The sequence below is a fragment of the Papio anubis genome, chromosome X (assembly GCF_008728515.1).
Source record: "Papio anubis isolate 15944 chromosome X, Panubis1.0, whole genome shotgun sequence".
Lineage (NCBI taxonomy): Eukaryota > Metazoa > Chordata > Mammalia > Primates > Cercopithecidae > Papio > Papio anubis.
In genome coordinates, this window is record NC_044996.1 from 91,057,444 (window position 1) to 91,076,241 (window position 18,798).

Consider the following 18,798-nt stretch of genomic DNA (forward strand, 5'->3'; position numbering starts at 1 on the left):
TGTATAAGTTAAATGAGTGAACATTATGATATGTGAAATATCTCAATAAAACTGTAATTTTTTTAAAAAATTAAAAGTAAAGAAGCAAAAGAAATACTTACTTTCCAACTCATTTATAAGGCAGGTTTTCCCTGATATCAAACCAGAAAAAGATAATATCAAAATTTTCAAAATATAAAAAAAGATGAAAATTGTAAACTTATTGAACTTAAATTAATAAAGGGCATCTACAAAAACTTACAGTTAACATTGTAATTTATGGCAAAAGACAGAAGGCTTTCTCCTTGGAAGAACAAGGCAAGGATGTCCAATATAAAGTTTTAGCTAGTACAATAAGAAGAAGAAATAAAAGGCATAAAGATTGAAAAGGGAGAAACAAAAAAGTCTGTATTCGCAGAGGACATAATTGCTCACTCATAAAATCCCAAATAATTTATAAGAAAACTTCTAGAACAAATATGTTTAGCAAAATCTTCAGATGTAAGGTCGATATACAAAAATTAATCATATTTCTCTACCAATATATGATTGAAAACTCTGTAGAAATAAAAGAAATCCTTAGGTATAAATAAAACAAAACACATACAGGATCTGTAAGCTGAAAACTATAAAAAGCAGATAAAACATATCTAAGAAGACCTGGAGAAATAAACTGTACACCAAAGCCCCATGACATGCAATGTGCCTATGTAACAAACCTGCATATGTACCCCTCAGCCTAAAATAAGAGTTAAAAAAAGACAAAAAAAGGAGAGATATCCTACGTTTATTGATTGGAAGACTCAGCACAGTAAAAGTGTCAATGCTCCCCAAATTGATATATAGATTTAACATAATTCCAATCAAAATCACAACAGGATTTGTTTAGATTTAGTCAAGTTGATTCTAAAATTTATAAGAAAAGGAAGAGGAAGTAGAGTAGCTAAAACAGTTTTGAAAAAAACAAAGTTTCAGGAAACATAATACCTAATTTTGACAATAATAATTTTAAAAGTTGCTATAAAACTACAATAATGAAAGTAGTGTGGTATTGGTGAAAGGACAGACATATAGATTAACTGGAACAGAGTAAAGAGTGCAGAAAAAGATTGACACATATATGGCTAATTGATTTTTCAAAAAGGTACAAAAGCTATTCAATGGAGAAAGGACGGTCTCTTCCACAAATGGTAATGTAATAATTGAATATCAGTATGCAAAAAAGAACCTCACCCAAAACCTCACACCTTATACAAAAAGTAATTCCAAATGTGTCATAAATCTAAATGTAAACATAAAACTATTAAACTTTTAGGAGAAAACACAGAGGAAAATCTTTGTGACCTGTGTTTAGCCAGAGTTCTTAAATATTACACCAAAATCACAAGTTTTAAAAAATTTGATAAAGTGTACTTTATTAAAATCATAAACTTTTGCTCTGCCAATGATACTGTTAAGAGAATGAAAAGAGGCCGGGCACGGTGGCTCATGCTTGTAATCCCAGCACTTTGGGAGGCCGAGGTGGGTGGATTACGAGGTCAGGAGATCAAGACCATCCTGGCTAACGCAGTGAAACCCCCTCTCTACTAAAAACACAAAAAATTAGCCGGACATAGTGGCGGGCACCTGTAGTCCCAGCTACTTGGGAGGCTGAGGCAGGAGAACGGCGTGAACCTGGGAGGCGGAGCTTACAGTGAGCCGAGATTGTACCACTGCACTCCAGCCTGGAAAACAGAGAAAGACTTTGTCTCCAAAAAAAAAAAAGAATGAAAAGACAAGCTACAGACTCGAATAATATATCTGTAAATCATATGTCCTACAAAGGATTTTTATCAAAAATATAGAAAAAAACTCTCAAAAATTAACCATATGAAAACCAACAACCTAATTTTCTAAAATGACAAAAATTGTTGCCTTTGGGATAAACTGAGTGAAGGATACACAGGTACATAGGATTCCTCTGTATTATTTAACTGCATGTAAATCGACAATTATCTCAATGAAAATTTCAATTAAAAATAAAACAGGATACAAAAAAATAGCAACAGACTTGAACAAACAGTTTACCACAGAGGATACACAGAACACAAATAAGTACAAGAAAAAAATGCTCAACATCACTAACCATTAGGGGAATGAAAATTATAATAAAATAACCACTTTATATCACCAAATACCTATTCGATTGGCTAAAAAAAAGAATACTAGTAACACCAAGTGCTGAAGAACATCAGAAAAACTGGAAGTCTCGCACATTGCTGACAAAATGTAAAATGATACAGCTGCTTGGGAAAATGGTTTGTTTTTTAAAAATGTAAAATATGCATACCATATGATGCAGCAATCTCATTTCTGAGTATTTCATCCAAGTGATCTGAAAACTTATGTTCACCCAGAAAGCTGTATGTGACTATTTACGGGAGCTTTATTTGTAAAACCCCAAACTACAAACAACCCAAATGTCCTCCAACTGGTGAATGGATAAACAAACTGTGGTACATCCATTATAACACAAAATAAGTTGAGGAATCCCAAAGACAGTCTCCAGAGACATGTTTTTACCATGAGATCGTACTTCTCTGGCCATGCTTACTTAGAAACAGGTGGACACCTGACTGTAGAACAGCCCAACTATAGGCCAGGCAATGGCTCTGACCCATTTCTTCGCATGAAAAAGATGAGCAGGGACAGTCAAATTTTCTGTCCCTGGAATCTAACAAAGGTCAGTTAAATAAGGACCTGAAAGTGAAAGAATGCTTTGGGATCACGAGTAATCAATGTTATCTAACAACCAGTTTTGGGAAAGCAGAAACTATGCATAAAATGAAGCCATTTGGGAATGCAACAGAATAAAATAAAGTATAGCTATTAGTGATACTGTATCAGACTGAAGGTTCATGTACTTCTGCTATTAAATCCCCAGAGCTGCCTTCAATCTAAGTCTACCCTTTAATTCTGTCTTTACAAGATCATCCAAGTACAGTTCCTGTTCTTGGGTTCTGTATTAGTTGTCTATTGTTGTTGTAACTAATTGCCAAAAACTTAGTGGCTTCAAACAACACAAATTGATTGATCTTATAGTTCTCTAGGTTACAAGCCTAACATGGGCCTCAGTGGCCTAAAATCAAGGTGTTGCCAGGGCTGTGTTCCTTCTGAAGGCTAAAGTAGAGGTCTGTTCCCTGGCCTTTCCAGCTTCCAGAAGTTGCCTCCATTCCTTGGTCTGTGGCACTCTTCCTCCATCTTCAAAGCCAGCAATGTTGCACCTTTCTGACACTGTTTCCCTTTTCTCTGACTCTTCTGTGTTTCTTCTCTTCTACTTTTAAAGATCCTAGTGATTACACTGGACCTACCTGGATAATCCAGGATAATCTCCCTATCTTAGAGTCAGCAGATTAGCAACTTTAATCTCACCTGCAAGCTTAATTCTCGAGACTTTGCCATATATCCTACCATGGTCACAAGTTTCAGGGATTTGCACATGGACGTTTTGTGGGGGAATTATTTTGCCTACGACAAGTTCTGCTGGGATTTCACTTATGTCCTTATAATACATCCTTAACCCCCACCTTGACTATGCACATATAACCAAAGAGGCCTGACCTGATTAACAACTTCTTTATTAGTTAAGTAGAGACTGATGTTCTTACTTTTCAAAGTCAAAGAAGTATATTTTACTAATATTCTTATAACTAATAAATGAAGATCTCTTCAGATAAGAGCATGAGTGTAGATACATGTATACATTTCTTTTTTTGACACGGAGTTTCATTCTTGTTGCACAGGCTAGAGTGCAATGGCATGATCTCGGCTCACTGCAACCTCTATCTCCCAGGTTCAAGCGATTCTCCTGTCTCAGCCTCCCAAGTAGCTGGGATTATAGGAACAAGCCACCACGCTCAGCTAATTTTGTATTTTTAGTAGAGATGGGGTTTCACCATGTTGGTCAGGCTGGTCTCGAACTCCTGACCTCAGGTGATCCACTTGCCTGAGCCTCCCAAAGTGCTGGGATTACAGTCCCAAAGTGCTGGGATTACAGGTGTGAGCCACCGCGCCTGGCCAGAGAAAATATATATATATGTATTTTAGATGGGGTTTCGCACTTGTCACCCAGGCTGGAGTGCAATGGCGCAATCTCGGCTCACTGCAACCTCCGCTTCCTGGGTTCCGCTTCCTGGGTTCAGCCTCCTGAGTAGTTGGGATTACAGGCGCCTGCCACCACACCCAGCTAATTTTTGTATTTTAGGTAGAGATAGGGTTTCGCCATGTTAGCTAGGCTGGTCTTGAACTCCTGACCTCAGACGATAGGCCCACCTCAGCCTCCCAAAGTGTGGGGATTACAGGCGTGCGCCACTGTGCCCGGCCAAGTGTATTTTTAAGATTATCTTGTTACCAACAAACTCTCCAACAAACTCTAAATGCTAGACCAGAAGTTCCCACTGACTGATAACATTTCAAAAATTACTGTGGGGATTGGCATTGGGCTTCCAGCTGCTGGTTTTCCAAATAAAAGCATGAAGCACACTCAGCTTCTCTCTACAGTCTATCAATTATCCTAATCATTATTACATAAAAGGACATTTAACACCAAAACCAGAAAATAATCTCAGAATAATGTGTACTTCTTTAAATTATTTTAGCCTAATTAAAAATAAATTGTATTATAATCATTTTTCTCATTTTGCTAATCTTGGACTAGATTTTTAAAAAATTACTTTTATGACCGATTTACCTGTAGCAACTATGCCATTGTCCACATGTGTCAAGGACTGGGGGCGGCTTCGAAGTTTGCTTTTGAAAGATCTTGGTCGACGTGGTGATGCAGGTGGCAAAGGAATCTCAGTAGATTGGATTTTGCTATCTTTAATTGACCGAAGGCGTTCATAGAGCTCCTGCAGCTCCTTATTCTGCTGGGTTTGAAGATTTACCACCTCCTGAATGTGTCTGAATGAAAATCATGCAAAAAGCATTTTAATGGCACTGGCTCCATAAAGATGAGCCAAGAAACTCTACACCAGTATAAGTAAAGTTTAACAAGGAATTTAGATTAAGAATGGGGAAATAGAGACTGGGCACAATGGCTTATGTCCATAATCCCAGCACTTTGGGGAGCCAAGGCGGGAGTATTGTTTGAGGCTAGAAATTCGAGACAAGCCTGGGTAACGCGTAGGGAGACCCTATCTCTCTTAAAAAAAAATAAAAAAAAATTAGCTGGGCATGGTGGTGCATGCCTGTAGTCCCAGTTACTCAAAAGGCTGAGGTGGGAGGATCACTTGAGCCCAGGAATTCAAGGCTGCAGTGAGCCAAGATCACACCACTGCACTCCAGACTGGGTGACAGAGAGAGACCCTGTCAAAGAGGAAGGAAGGGAGGGAGGGAGGGAGGGAGGAAAGAATGGGGGAAACACAGAGTATTTTCACAATTTCCAGAGGGGAAGCGGGAAATGCCTTCCTAAGCATAACATTAAACTATAATAATCACTCATGAAGAAAAAGATGAACAAATTTCTAAAACTGAAATACAGTGAAAGTCAGTAAAACAAAATGTAAAGTCAAATAGTATTAATAATATTAACATTTTTGCCAGATGCAGTGGCTCACGCCTGTGGGAGGCTAAGGCAGGAGGATCGCTTGAGCCCAGGAGTTTGATACCAGCCTAGACAACATAGTGAGACTCTATCTCTCTGAAAAAAAAAAAAAAAAAAATCAGCCAGGTATGGTGGCATGTGCCTGTAGTACAAGCATCTTGGGATGCTGAGGCAGGTAGATCTCTTGAGCCAAAGGTAGAGGCTTCAGTGAGCCATGACAGCACCACTGCACTCCAGCCTGGGCGACAGAGCAAGACCTCGTCTTAATAATAATAATTGTAATAGTAATAAAAGAAAGAATAAATAAAAATCGGTGAAGAAACCATAATGCTAAAAGAACACTGAAGGCAGAATAAATTATTTTTTAAGATCCCTTCTAGGCCAGGCATGGTGTCTCATGCCTGTAATCCCAGCACTCTGGGAGGCTGAGACAGGAGGATGGCCTGAGGCTAGAAGTCTGAGACCAGCCTGGGCAACACAGAGAGACCTCATCTCTACAAAAAAATTTAAATATTAGCTGGATGTGTTACATGTCTGTAGGCCCAGACACTTGGGAGGCTGAGGTGGGAGGATGGTTTGAGCCCAGGAGGTAGAGGCTGCAATGATCTGCAACTGCACCACTGCACTCCAGCCTGGGCAACACAGTAAGACTCTGTCTCAAAATAAAAGATCCTTTCCAGGTCTTGTGTTATATGAGGTTATGAGAATTCATGTCTCACATTCAAAATTAAGCACATATTCACAACCAGCCAGTTACAAAAAACTAGCCAGCTACAAAAGCTACCAGTCATTTGACAATGGTTTAAAAGAACCATTAAAAACAGCAATAGAAGGCCGGGCACAATGGCTCATGCCTGTAATCCCAGCACTTTGGGGGCCGAGGCAGGCGGGTCACGAGACCAGGAGATTAAGACCATCCTGGCTAACACGGTGAAACCCCATCTCTACTAAAAATACAAAAAATTAGCTGGGCATGGTGGCGGGCGCCTGTAGTCCCAGCTACTCAGGAGGCTGAGGCAGGAGAATGGCATGAACTCAGGAGGCAGAGCTTGCAGTGAGCTGAGATCGCGCCACTGCACTCCAGCCAGGGCGACAGAGCAAAACTCCGTCTCAAAAAAACAAAAAAACAAAAAACAAACAGAAAAACAAACAAACAAAAAACCAGCAATAGAATACTTACATCACAAATATGAAACTGCTTTAATAACTTTTATTATAAAAAGTATCAGTGTACATATACTGTATAGTACTTAATATATAAGTTGACATATACATAATGTAATGTCAAGCCTGTATATATATTTTAAAGTGGAATATCAGCCTTCTGGTGATGAATATTTAAAGTATATATTCACAATTTTCTTGCAAGCTCAAGTCAAAAACACTGAAACAAGTTAGAGAGAATATATTATAATTATCTATCACTGGAATGACAGTTTTGGGTTTTTTCCTCCTCGAGGCAAGGCCTTAGAAACTAAGAAATTTCCAAGGATTTTAACCTGCTTTAATTCTTGAAGCACTCAAACACAGCATCCAAATGGAGCATTATTCAAGCTTGTAAGAACTTGACTAAAATCCAGCTTTTTATTTTATTTTTTGAGATGGAGTCTAGCTCTGTCACCCAGGCTGGAGTGCAGTGGTGTGATCTCAGCTCACTGCAACCTCCGCCTCCAAGATTCAAGTAGTTCTCCCTGCCTCAGCCTCCTGAGTAGGTGGGATTACAGGCGCCACCACGTCCGGCTAATTTTTGTATTTTTAGTAGAGACGGGGTTTTGCCATGTTGGCTAGGCTGGTCTCAAACTCCTGACCTCAGGTGATCCACCCACGTCGGCCTCCTAAAGTGCTGGGATTACAGACATGAGCTACTGCGCCCAGCCAAATCCAGCTTTTTACATGCCTATATTTTTAGTCCTCCCTGGTTCTCCCTGCTTTACAAATTAAGTTCCAGAACAGTGCAGAAATTCTCTAAAGCATAAGATACATTAAAAAATTGCTAGAGTTGGTTTCAACTTTTCAAAGTAATGGCATGGGGTCATCAATAGGAGGCTAGTAATTAACTTATGAGTATATGCATATACTGGAATACTTTGAAACAGTCAAAAATATAATGATACAGGTATATATCCAAGATACCATGAAATGGTAAAGAAAACCAAGATATAAGAACAGTCTTGCAGTGTAAGTTACTATTTGGGGGAACAAAGAATGAAATATGCATATTTGTTTATACGGTTATAGACTAACTGGATATACAAGAAACAGGTAATATTTATTGTGTGTAAGGAGAGAACCTGGGTAGTTCAGCTGCAGTGCTAGGAGGGAGACTACTGGTTACCCTTTTGTACCTTTTGAATTTTGAACCATGTGGATAGAATTAGAATTCAGCAACTTAATATGAATTTCTTTTTTTTCTTTCTTTCTTTTTTTTTTTAGACAAAGTCTTGCTCTGGTACTCAGGCTGGAGTGCAGTGGCGCACAATCTGGGCTCACTGCAACCTCCACCTCCCAGGCTCAAGCAATTCTCCTGCCTCAGCCTCCCAAGTAGCTGGGAGTACAGGCATCTGCTACTATGCCTGGCTAATTTTTGTATGTTTTTTTTTTTTTTAAGTAGAGACAAGGTTTCAAAATGTTGGCCAGGCCAGTCTCGAACTCCTGACCTCAGGTGATCCACCTGCCTCTGCCTCCTAAAGTGCTGAGATTACAGGCATGAGCCACCATGCCCAGCTGGCTTGAATTTCTTTTTTTAAAATGACTTATTTTATAAAACTAAATACAAAACAGCATTCTATTGACAAAATATATTATCATAATCTCACTAGTGAAGGTTGATTACCTCAGTCACCAAATAATAAGCTTGATCTTGAAAGTATCTTACCTTTTCCTAAAGAAGATGAACCACTATCTCTGATTATAATAAATCAGCTGTTTACTTATCAAATGTGAAATTATATAAGAATAGTTGTAAAATCTAAAACCAAAAGTCCTTAAGGACTGTAAAGGTTAACAAAAGGAGTAATTAAATCATATTGGTAAATAAGCAACTGTAATAGTCTTGAGACTATGAAAACATTTTATATATAAGAACTTTTTCTCATTCATAAATGTTTAGCATTAGCATTCTTTGTAGTTTTCAATCATTAAAATGTCAACAATCCTAAATTAGTTACCAATCAAATACTAAGTTCTATAAAACCCAGGGCAACCAGATTTGTGACAAAAGAGAAACAGTCCTTACTTTTCTCGTAATCTTTGAAGCTCCACCTTCAAGTCCTCATCCTCTATTTCTGATTCATCATCACTGCTCATTGGGGAAGATGGCGAATAGAAGAGTGAACTCTGTGTTTGAGCATAAGCTTGTTCTTCATGGTGTGGTAAGCACTGATCACTCTCTGGACCAGTCTTTGCCACTGACTTTCCACTGCCAGCAAGACTGGCTGAAAATTCACTATCAGAGCTAGGCTGTTTCCCAGCAGTCAATATCTCTCTCTCTTTAAGCAACAGTTCAGATCCAGACTGCATGCTACTTCCTGTGGCTGAAGTTTCTTCCAATTCCTTTTCTGGGGTCACTGAAGATACATCAGTCTCACAAGCTGCACTGAAAGATAAGAAGTTGTCACCTTGTTTGGGAACTCCTTTATTTTCTTTACAGGTTTCCTGAAGAGCTTGTAACTTCTCAGAAGAAAACGAAGTTTTGGGATTTTGTGTGGCAGGTTCTATTTCTACCAACTGAGACTTTGCTGTTTCAATAAAGGCTTCTTCACTAGAATGGTTTGTCTCACTGAACACTGATATGTGTTCTATTCCAAAAGATGTCACTTTTGCTGACTGCTGAGGAATTGTAATCACCTGAGATATAAAAATGTAAAAGTGGTTAGCATAGCACAGACAAGTAGATGGTCTGCTGTGATGTATATGTATTGATACTAGCAAAACTTAAAAATTTAATCTATACCCTCAAATTCACTCTTTCAAACAGGCCCCTTGGGTAAAGAGAGTGGGCATCATATTGCTCAAATAAAATTCCACAATTAGAGTTGCTGAGATTCTAAAACACGTGAAATTACATTTATAAAAGAGGACCCACCCACCCGCCAAAAAAAAAAAAAAGAAAAAAAAAACTATTTCTGTGCTCTCTACCAGCTACTAAAATCTCCATTTCTGTAGACTCATCTTTACTGATGGCTTCAAAAGGTGAGGGGATGCATGGAAGGTGAACAAATTAAATATGACAATGATCTACATTTAAAGTAAGTATCATCAGCCGGGCATGGTGGCTCACGCCTATAATCCCAGTACTTTGGGAGGCCGAGGCGGGTGGATCACCTGAGGTCAGGAGTTCAAGACCAGCCTGGCTAACAAGGTGAAACCCCGTTTCTAATAAAAATACAAAAAATTAGCCAGGCGTGGTGGCGTGCACTTGTAATCCCAGCTACTCGGGAGGCTGAGGCAGTAGAATCGCTTGAACCAAGGAGACGGAGGTTGCAGTGAGCTAAGATCATGCCATTGCACTCCAACTTGGGCAACAAGAGTGAAACTCCATCTCAGTAAACAAAAAAACAAAAAACAAAAATGGAAGTATCATCTACAGACCAAGATCTCCAGTGGCTGTTATGTTTTATAATGCCTTTGTGGATAAGGATTCAATCAAAGACACAAACCTGGAACCGACCCCGCTGAAATGATCCACTCATCGCTTTACATCTATTCAAAGCCCTAGTATCAGCTGTAGACTCCCGTGTCAGAGGAATGGGATCAGGAGCAATTGCTGATCTCATCTCTTCTGTTTCCACTGCAAGTTTTGCCAAATTGTAAGTAGAAAAGAGAAAATTGTTTGTTAAGACTAAATTTGTTTACATTACCAAAAATGAAGAAAAGTAGAAAAAGCTTAACTCCTGCTAGACAATTAAAAGGTGTTAATGTAATAAGCAACATCGTATAAGTCCCTAAGTCTAAATCAGACATTGCAAGATTTATCCCAAGACTTAGTATCTATATGAAATGAATAACTGGAAAACCAAATTAGTTACAAAAGGAAAAAATAAAACGGCAATGACATTAATGGGACATGTCACATACATGGGCTACGTGGAAAAAGTGGCAAGATTTGTATATGAACAACAAAAAAATAAGTAAATGAAAAGTGATGTTACCTAGTCTATGTCCCTGACTGTAAGCACACTACCTTGACGGACTTTTGATCTCTTGAAAAAGCTGGTTGACTGCCGTAGCCTGTATGCCCAGCTTTTTAATTTGCGAGTCCAGGATTTCTTGCTAATAGGATTTTTGAGACTAGGACAAGTAAAGCTTAGGCCAAAATATCCACCTCCTGTCTGCAGATGAATGGCTCCACCGCTTGACACAGCAGCAGGATAGGCCTCTGGATCCCCTGGAAGTGAAGCATCTGAGGACATCTCCTAATGGAGACAAGACAAAACAAAACAAAACAAAACAAAACAAAACAACCGAGAAAAACCAAAGTGGTAATAATTTAGGTAAGGTGAAGCTTTTTTTAAAAAAAATAACACCGGAATTTCTTGTACAGACTGATCTTTAAACCAAAATAGGGTATTATGTATTAGTTGCATTAATAGTAGCATATTAGACTGAACCCAAGGTACTCCATTTACAAAAATTAAGCCTTCTTGTTTCTTTAAAAATATTATTTAGACTTTAGTAAACAAAAGAGATTATTAATCTTCTACCCCAGAATATTTTTCATCATTATACAAACTTTGAAAACTGAAAATCAAATAAATATTTCCTTCATATGTGCCAGTTTACTAAAAAGGTTACTAAAACTCCAAGCTATTATCATGAAATTTTTCATTTATGCCTATATTATTTAAGAGACTCAGTTAAAGATGCTTGAAACACACAAACAGAGAAAAACAAGATATCGAGGCACTTAGATTTACAGAGAAGTATGAGGAAATCAAGTTTATTACTTTATGAAAGCATACGGAAATTTATAAAGGACATCAAAATTACTTCAAAATCATGCTCTAAAAATTCTTGTTAACATCAGGCTATCCTGGCTACAAAATCACTCCCCTCTTCTTGTTCTCCTACTCCCCCACCAAAAAGGGCCCCAGATATAACTGTTGTATCTAAATGAGTGCTTTAAAGATAAATCCTCTATAATAATTAATATGAAAAGTTAGCACAGACAACCACAAATACTTTGGGAAACATGAGAAGGGTCACTACTAATCTAGAAGATTAAAAAAATATATAAAAGCACAAAGAATGGGATTTAGCATTTGCCTGAAGGAAGATAGCCTACTGGCAGGAAGTATGATGTGTTGGGTAAGCATTATTAATACTTAGGGCAGGGCCGGGTGCAGTGGCTCATGCCTGTAATGCCAGCATTTTGGGAGGCTGAGGCAGGCAGATAACCTGAGGTCAGGAGTTTGAGACCAGCTTGGCCAACATGGTAAAACCCCGTCTCTACTAAATATACAAAATTAGCCTGTCGTGGTGGTGCGTGCCTGTAATCCCAGCTACTTGGGAGGCTGAGGCAGGAGAATCGCTAGAACCCAGAGGCAGAGGTTGCAATGAGCCGAGATCGTACCATTGCACTCCAGCCTGGGCAACAAGAACGAAACTCTTGTCTCAAAACAAAAAAACAAAAAAACAAAAACAAACTTACGGCAGGTCAGGGCATAAATTGTTAAGCAATCAGTTTTTATTTTCTGCAGTCTCATTTTAAACTAGTAACAATAAGTTTCATGATGAGAAAAAAATTAGTATTACAATTTAGAAAATGTTACATTGGTCCCACTGAAATTACAGAAAAGAATTTTAATATGTAGTAACCGGATCAAGATGGCAAATTAAATATTTGTTCTAGCCTTCCTTATCAATCCAAATTTACAGACACAACAGGAAAACAGACATAGACACATGCATACATGACTGAGAGAGGAAAAAGCAGACCATGACATATGTAGGAATTGTTTCAAAATGCTGCAAACTTGGGTGGCTGATACGGGCAGCAGGAGAGAACCCTGGCCAACCAAAAAGATGAGTGGTAGGCTAGAATGCTTACAAAACTCTATCAGATCTACCTTCTGTCTCTTTCAACGTTATCTCTTAATGTTCTCCTGTTTGCTGGCCTTCTTTTGGTTCCCTGAACAGTTCTCTATCTATGACTATCACCACCACATACAAGTCCTTCCCTGACTACCATATATAGTTTTAGTATCCCATTTTCTTCTACTAGATGTGAGCTCCACAAAAACAGAGGTTTTGACTTATTCACTGCTAAAGAGATATTCACTGAATGGAAGAATGAACTGATTGGGAATAACAAAGAAGGAACAGGCAGGCAGTTCTGTCCCCACCTCCACACCAAGCAAAGGGCAGCAGAGGCATGTGCCCCCAAATAAGAGTAGTAAGAGGAAAAGGTTTGTGGCCAAGAGAGAGGTCAACAACGTAGGGAGGAGACAACATCCAGGAAGAAAGGTAAGCCCTCCTACCTTTGGAGACTAGCTACTGGGCCACCCTCCAGGCAGCATTAGAGATAAGTTACAAAATACAGTGCCAGGGAGGATGTCCCATACCTTTCCCACAATTACTGAAGGAAGGTTACAGTAATTACATAAAACACAGACAGATGAACAAGGAATCTCATGAGTGAAAAAGACGAGAACACAACTAAGAATCACTAAACACCAAGGGAAAACTAACATTATAAGAAAATACTAAACTTGGCAAACAGGATAGCCAAGGAAATAGCATTAATAACATAGAATAAGACTAATATATTCAGAGAGATGTGTGAATATACTACATCTATAAAGAAAGGAATGAACTACAGTTACTAGAAATTAAAACAATATAATACTTGACACAAAAAATAGCTGAATAGGTGATGCAACAGCTTAAAAATTGAGAAATTATGCCAGTACAAAAAGCAAAAGGACAAACAAATGGAAAGCATGAGAAGTTTATAGATAAGAGCTGGGCATGGTGGCTTATGCCTATAATCCCAGCCCTTTGGAGGCTGAGGCGGGTGGATCATCTGAGGTCAGGAGTTCCAGACCAGCCTGGTCAACATGGTGAAACCTCATCTCTACTAAAAATATGAAAATTAGCTGGGTGTGGTGGTGAGCGCCTATAATCCCAGCTACCTGGGAGGCTGAGGCAGGAGAATTGCTTGAACCTGGGAAGTGGAAGCGGAGGTTGCAGTGAGCTGAAATCATCCCATTGCACTCCAACCTGGGTGACACAGTAAGACTCTGTCTCAAAAAAGAAAAAAAAAAAGTTTGTATATAAGAAAAATAGGAAATGAAGAAATAAAACTATCTCTATTCACAGTTGACATGATCTTATATATAGAAAATCCAAAATAATCCACTAAAAGTTATTGGAGCTAATAAACAAACTCAGTAAAGTTGGAGGATACATCAGCACATAAAAATCAGTTGTATTTTTATATGCTAGCAATGAAGAATCCAAAACAGAAATTAAGAAAACAATTCCATTTCTAATAACAATAAGAAAATACTTAGGAATATATTTAACCAAGGAGTGACAGTCTTATACACTGAAAACTACAAAACATTAATGAAAGAAATTCAAGAATACTGAAATAAATAGAAAGTTCATGAATAGGAAGACTTAATCTGTCAACAGTCCACAAAGTGACCTACAGATTCAATGCAATCCCTATCAAAACCCCAATGGCCTTTTTCATAGGAATAGAAAAGCTTATACTAAAATTTCTATGGAATCACAGGGGACCCTGAATAGCCAAAAAATATTTAAAAAGAACAAAATTGGAGGACTCGCATTTCCTGATTTCCAAATATACTATAAAACTACAGTAATCAAAACACTGTCCTTTTGCTACTGGCATAAGGATAGATATTGGGATTGACAAATAGAATTAAGAGTCCAGAAATAAATCCATACATCTATAGTCAATTGATATTTACAAGACTGCCAAGACCATTCAATGGGGGAAAGAATAGTTTCTTCACCAAATGGTGCTGAACAACTGGATATCCAAATGCAAAAGAATGAAGCTGGACCCTTGTCTCGTACATATACAAAAATTAACTCAACATATATCAAATACCTAATTATAAGAGCTAACAAAGCAATACAAGAAAAAGTAGATAATCAGACTTCAACAAAATAAAAAACTTTTGTGCATTAAAGGATACTATCAAGAGAGTGAAAAGACAACCCTACAGAATGGGAGAAAATATTCACAAATAAAATATTTAATAAAGACATAGCATCCAGAATATATAAAGATTTTTTTTTTTTTTAATTTTATAGAGATTGGGATCTCACTATGTTGACCAGGCTGGTCTTCAGCTCCTGGCCTCAAGCGATCTTACTGCCTTGGCTTCCCTGTTTTGGGATTACAGGCTTGAGCCACCACGCCCAGCCACACATATAAAGAATTCTTACAATTCAACAACACAAACAACAACCCAATTAAAAAATAGGCAAAGGACTCGAATAGACATTTCTCCTAAGAAGATATACAGATGGCCAACAAGCACGTGAAAAGATTCTCAACACCACTAGCTATTAAGCAAATGCAAATCAAGACCACAATAAGAATACCACTTTATACTCACCAAGATGGCTATGAACAAAAAATTGGAAAACAAGTGTTGGTAAGCATGTAGACAAATTGGAACCCTCACATTCTGCTGGTGGGAATGTAAAATGGTGTGGCTACTTTAGAAAAGAGTTTGGTGGTTCTTCAAAAAGTTAAATGTAGAATTACCATATGCCCCAGAGAACTGAAAACAGGAACTCATATGAATACTTTATATGAATGTTCGTAGCAGCACTATTCACAACAGCCAAAAGGTAGAAACAACCTAATGTCCATCAACCAATGAATGGATAAACAAAATGCAGTATAGCCATAAAATGGAATATGAACCTTGAAACATTATGCTAAGTGAAAGAAACCAGACACAAAGGCCATATACTGTATGGTTCCATTTATATGAAATATCTAGCATAAGCAAATCTATACTGACAGAAAGCAGATTTGTGGTTGCAAGGGGCAAGGGGGAAGGGAGAATGAATAATGACTGCTTAATGGGTATGAAGTTTCTTTTGTTGGGGTGATGAAAAAGTTCTGGAACTAGATAATGGTGATGGATACACAACCTTGTGAATATATTTAATGTCACTGGATCGAACACTGTAAAATAGTTAAAATTCTAAGAAATCACAAGACAAGTTTCCATATTTATAGAGCACAAAGAATATGAAATAAGATGAATAAACAATAAAGAGAATATACCAAAGGCATCCAGTAGCCCTTTAAGTAGGTACTATTATCTTGATTTTACAGATGAGGAAATTAAGGCTGGGTAAAGGGTGTAGATAATTTGCCTAGTATTACATAGTAAATGGCAAAGCAAGATTTTGAAACTGGTTTGTGGGGTTCAAAAGCTGTTTTCTTTCTAACGCTGTGTTTCAATAAGAATGTTTTCATTTTAAAAAATATCACAAGTAATATATTGTGAAAGGCAAACAAAAACTCAGGACCCTAATTCACTATGCCAAAAAGAAAAAAGTTAAGCTGAAATCTGAGTCATGCAAGAAACTGCATTTCATTTTGTTCCTAAGCAAACAGCTACAAATAAAAGGTTAAATATCTCCAGAGGTAGCTACCCTATGTTCACCTTATCTTATGTAAAGTGCTGATTTACTGAGCAAAATTGTGAGATGAATACATAATTGATTATTCTCCTACCTGCTCCTTTTCTCTTGCAACATGTGGATTACCATAACCTCCCTCTTTCCCCTCCAGCTTGCTTTTCCCCTTTAAATATTGAAGCCCTCAAAATCATCTTTGGAGAAAGGCACAGACTATAGACTGTATCTGTGATTCCATGTTTTCTCTCTTCTAGACATGTCCCTAACCTTGGCAAAATAAAATTCTAAATTGATTGAGATCTGCCTTAGATACTTTTTGGTTTATAACATGAATGACTGTTTTCTGTAAAAGATCTAAGCCATTAGATAAAACAAAAATCTCTGTAACAACCCTCCTTCCCAGTCCCCCCTGGAAGACATCCACTAATATCAATTTATCTTTTCAGAACTTTTTTGTAAATTTATGTACATATATATATGTGTGTGTGTGTGTGTGTTCCTTTTTAAAAATACAGGCCAGGTGTGGTGGCTCATACCTGTAATCCCACTGTTTTGGGAGACCAAGGCAGGAGCATCACTTGAGGCCAGGAGTTCAAAACCAGCCTGGGCAACATTGCAAGCCCACGTCTCTACAAAAAGTTTAAAAATGAGCCAAGCATGGTAGCATGCACTTGTAGTCCCAGCTACTTGGCAGGCTGAGGCAAGGGGATCACCTAAACTCAGGAGGTTGAGGTTACAGTGCGCCACGATCATGCCACTGCACTCCAGCCTGGGTAACAGAGACCCTGTCTCAAAAACACACACACACATACACATACATACAAACACACACACAGACACACACACATACACACACCTCATCATACTGTCTGAATTATTCTGCATATATTTTTCCTGATGATTTTTCCTGGAGATATGTCCATGATAAAATAAAGATGATAAGAGCTAACATATATTTATAGGTCTACTTTGCTTTTAAATTGCTTCATAGTATCAATGTCCCTCAATTTCTATTTATAAATATTTAAACTTGTTTGTGAATCCTTTCCTGTTACAAATAAACAAACAATGTTACACTGAACATTCTTATACATGTTCCTTTGTTCATATGTGCAAATGCTTCTCTCAGGCAGAATTTGACAGTGACATAGCTCAGTCACAGGAATGTACACATTTCTAACTTTCACAGTGCTAAACTGCCCTCCAGGTAGGCTGTACTGATTTTATTCCTACCAACATAAAATGAAAATTACCGCGCCTGGCCATCAATTTCTTTAATATTTGCTAGTCTAATTAGCAAAAACTATTTTTCTGTAAAGTTTTGCCTTTCTCTCATTACTAAGAAAGTTGAAAATCTTTTCACATGTTTAGCAGGCATTTATATTTCCACTTCTGTGAAATGCACGTTCACATGCTTTGGCTATTCTTCCACTGAGTTGTCTGATCTTTTCTCAATGATTTGTAAGCATTCTTTATATATTTTAGAGTTAATATTTTGTCAGTTTTCTGAGAAAAAAGCTTGGAAGAAAAATACATGCAAAAATAGGTTGCTATGAAAATGGAGCCAAGAATAAGAACGATTTAAAAAATCCAATTCATGACTGCCAAATGAAAAATTAACTGGATACAGCTGAATACCAAGAGAGTGATCTGAAATTTAAAAAGAAAAAAAAAAACTGAAGACATATCTGAGAACATAAGGTTTTAAAAAATGAAATTAAAAGTGAGAGCAAGCTGTTAAGAAACATGGGGAATAATCCAAGAGGCCATATATCTCCTACGATTTCCAAATGGAAATAAGCAAGACAATGAAGGGGAAGAAAAATAAGAAATGAAAATAAAGTTACTGGAGCTGAAAAAAGACACACATCTTCAAATTCGAAACATCCACAAAAGTGATATACAAAATGAATGGAAAAGCAATATACCAAGATAGAGTCTGATAATCAGAACTCTAAGATAGTTTCCTAAAAGCAACTAGACCTGTGCTAACTGAATACAGCAGCCACTAATCACATGTGGCTGTCTAAATTTAAATTAATTAAATCAAATTAAATTAAAAATTCAGGCCCTCAGTTGCACTAGCCACATTTCAAGTGCTCAATAGTCATATCTGGTTAGTGGTTACTGTATTGGATAATGCAGATACAGAACATTTCCACATTGTAAAAAGTACTAGAGCATTGCAGTGGTCTAGAGTAAAAACAGGTTACCTACAAGTGAATGATAAACAACTGAAATCACTCTCATCAGCAAGGCTAATAAAAGACAATAAAACAATGTATTCTCAATTGAGAAGAAAAAATTCTGATCCTACCATCTGTAGTTAGTCAATCAAGTGTGAAGCAATATAAAGACATTTTTAGATAGGCAAAAGAATACCAAATAGGATCTCCATGCAATATATTTGAAAACATTACTCATAGAAGTATTTTAGGGGAAAAAAGGATTCCACAACACCAGAAACAGTGGCAGCTAAGTATGATCCAGATATAGCAACAGACACTTGAAACAAATAAAAGAATCCATTTGACCTTGACACTTGGGAGAGTCTCCTTCAAGCAACAAAGTTTAAATGACAGAAATAACAGTTCATT

At 37.5% G+C, this 18,798-nt stretch overlaps 1 protein-coding gene across 7 annotated transcripts in view; it reads right to left on the reverse strand.

The window, feature by feature from the left end:
• Positions 1-18,798, reverse strand: part of WNK3 (WNK lysine deficient protein kinase 3) — a 165,693-nt gene that overhangs the window by 32,522 nt on the left and 114,373 nt on the right. For 5 of the 7 annotated variants that reach the window (XM_021932693.2, XM_021932692.2, XM_021932694.2 and 2 more), the window contains 4 exons: positions 10,746-10,977; positions 10,222-10,352; positions 8,799-9,409; positions 4,709-4,920 (listed from right to left, as the gene is read on the reverse strand). In XM_021932693.2, the coding sequence (XP_021788385.1) occupies positions 4,709-4,920; positions 8,799-9,409; positions 10,222-10,352; positions 10,746-10,977 (1,186 nt within the window). The remainder of the gene's footprint in view (positions 1-4,708; positions 4,921-8,798; positions 9,410-10,221; positions 10,353-10,745; positions 10,978-18,798) is intronic. The other 2 variants (XM_031660810.1, XM_021932695.2) reach the window with 1 other exon arrangement.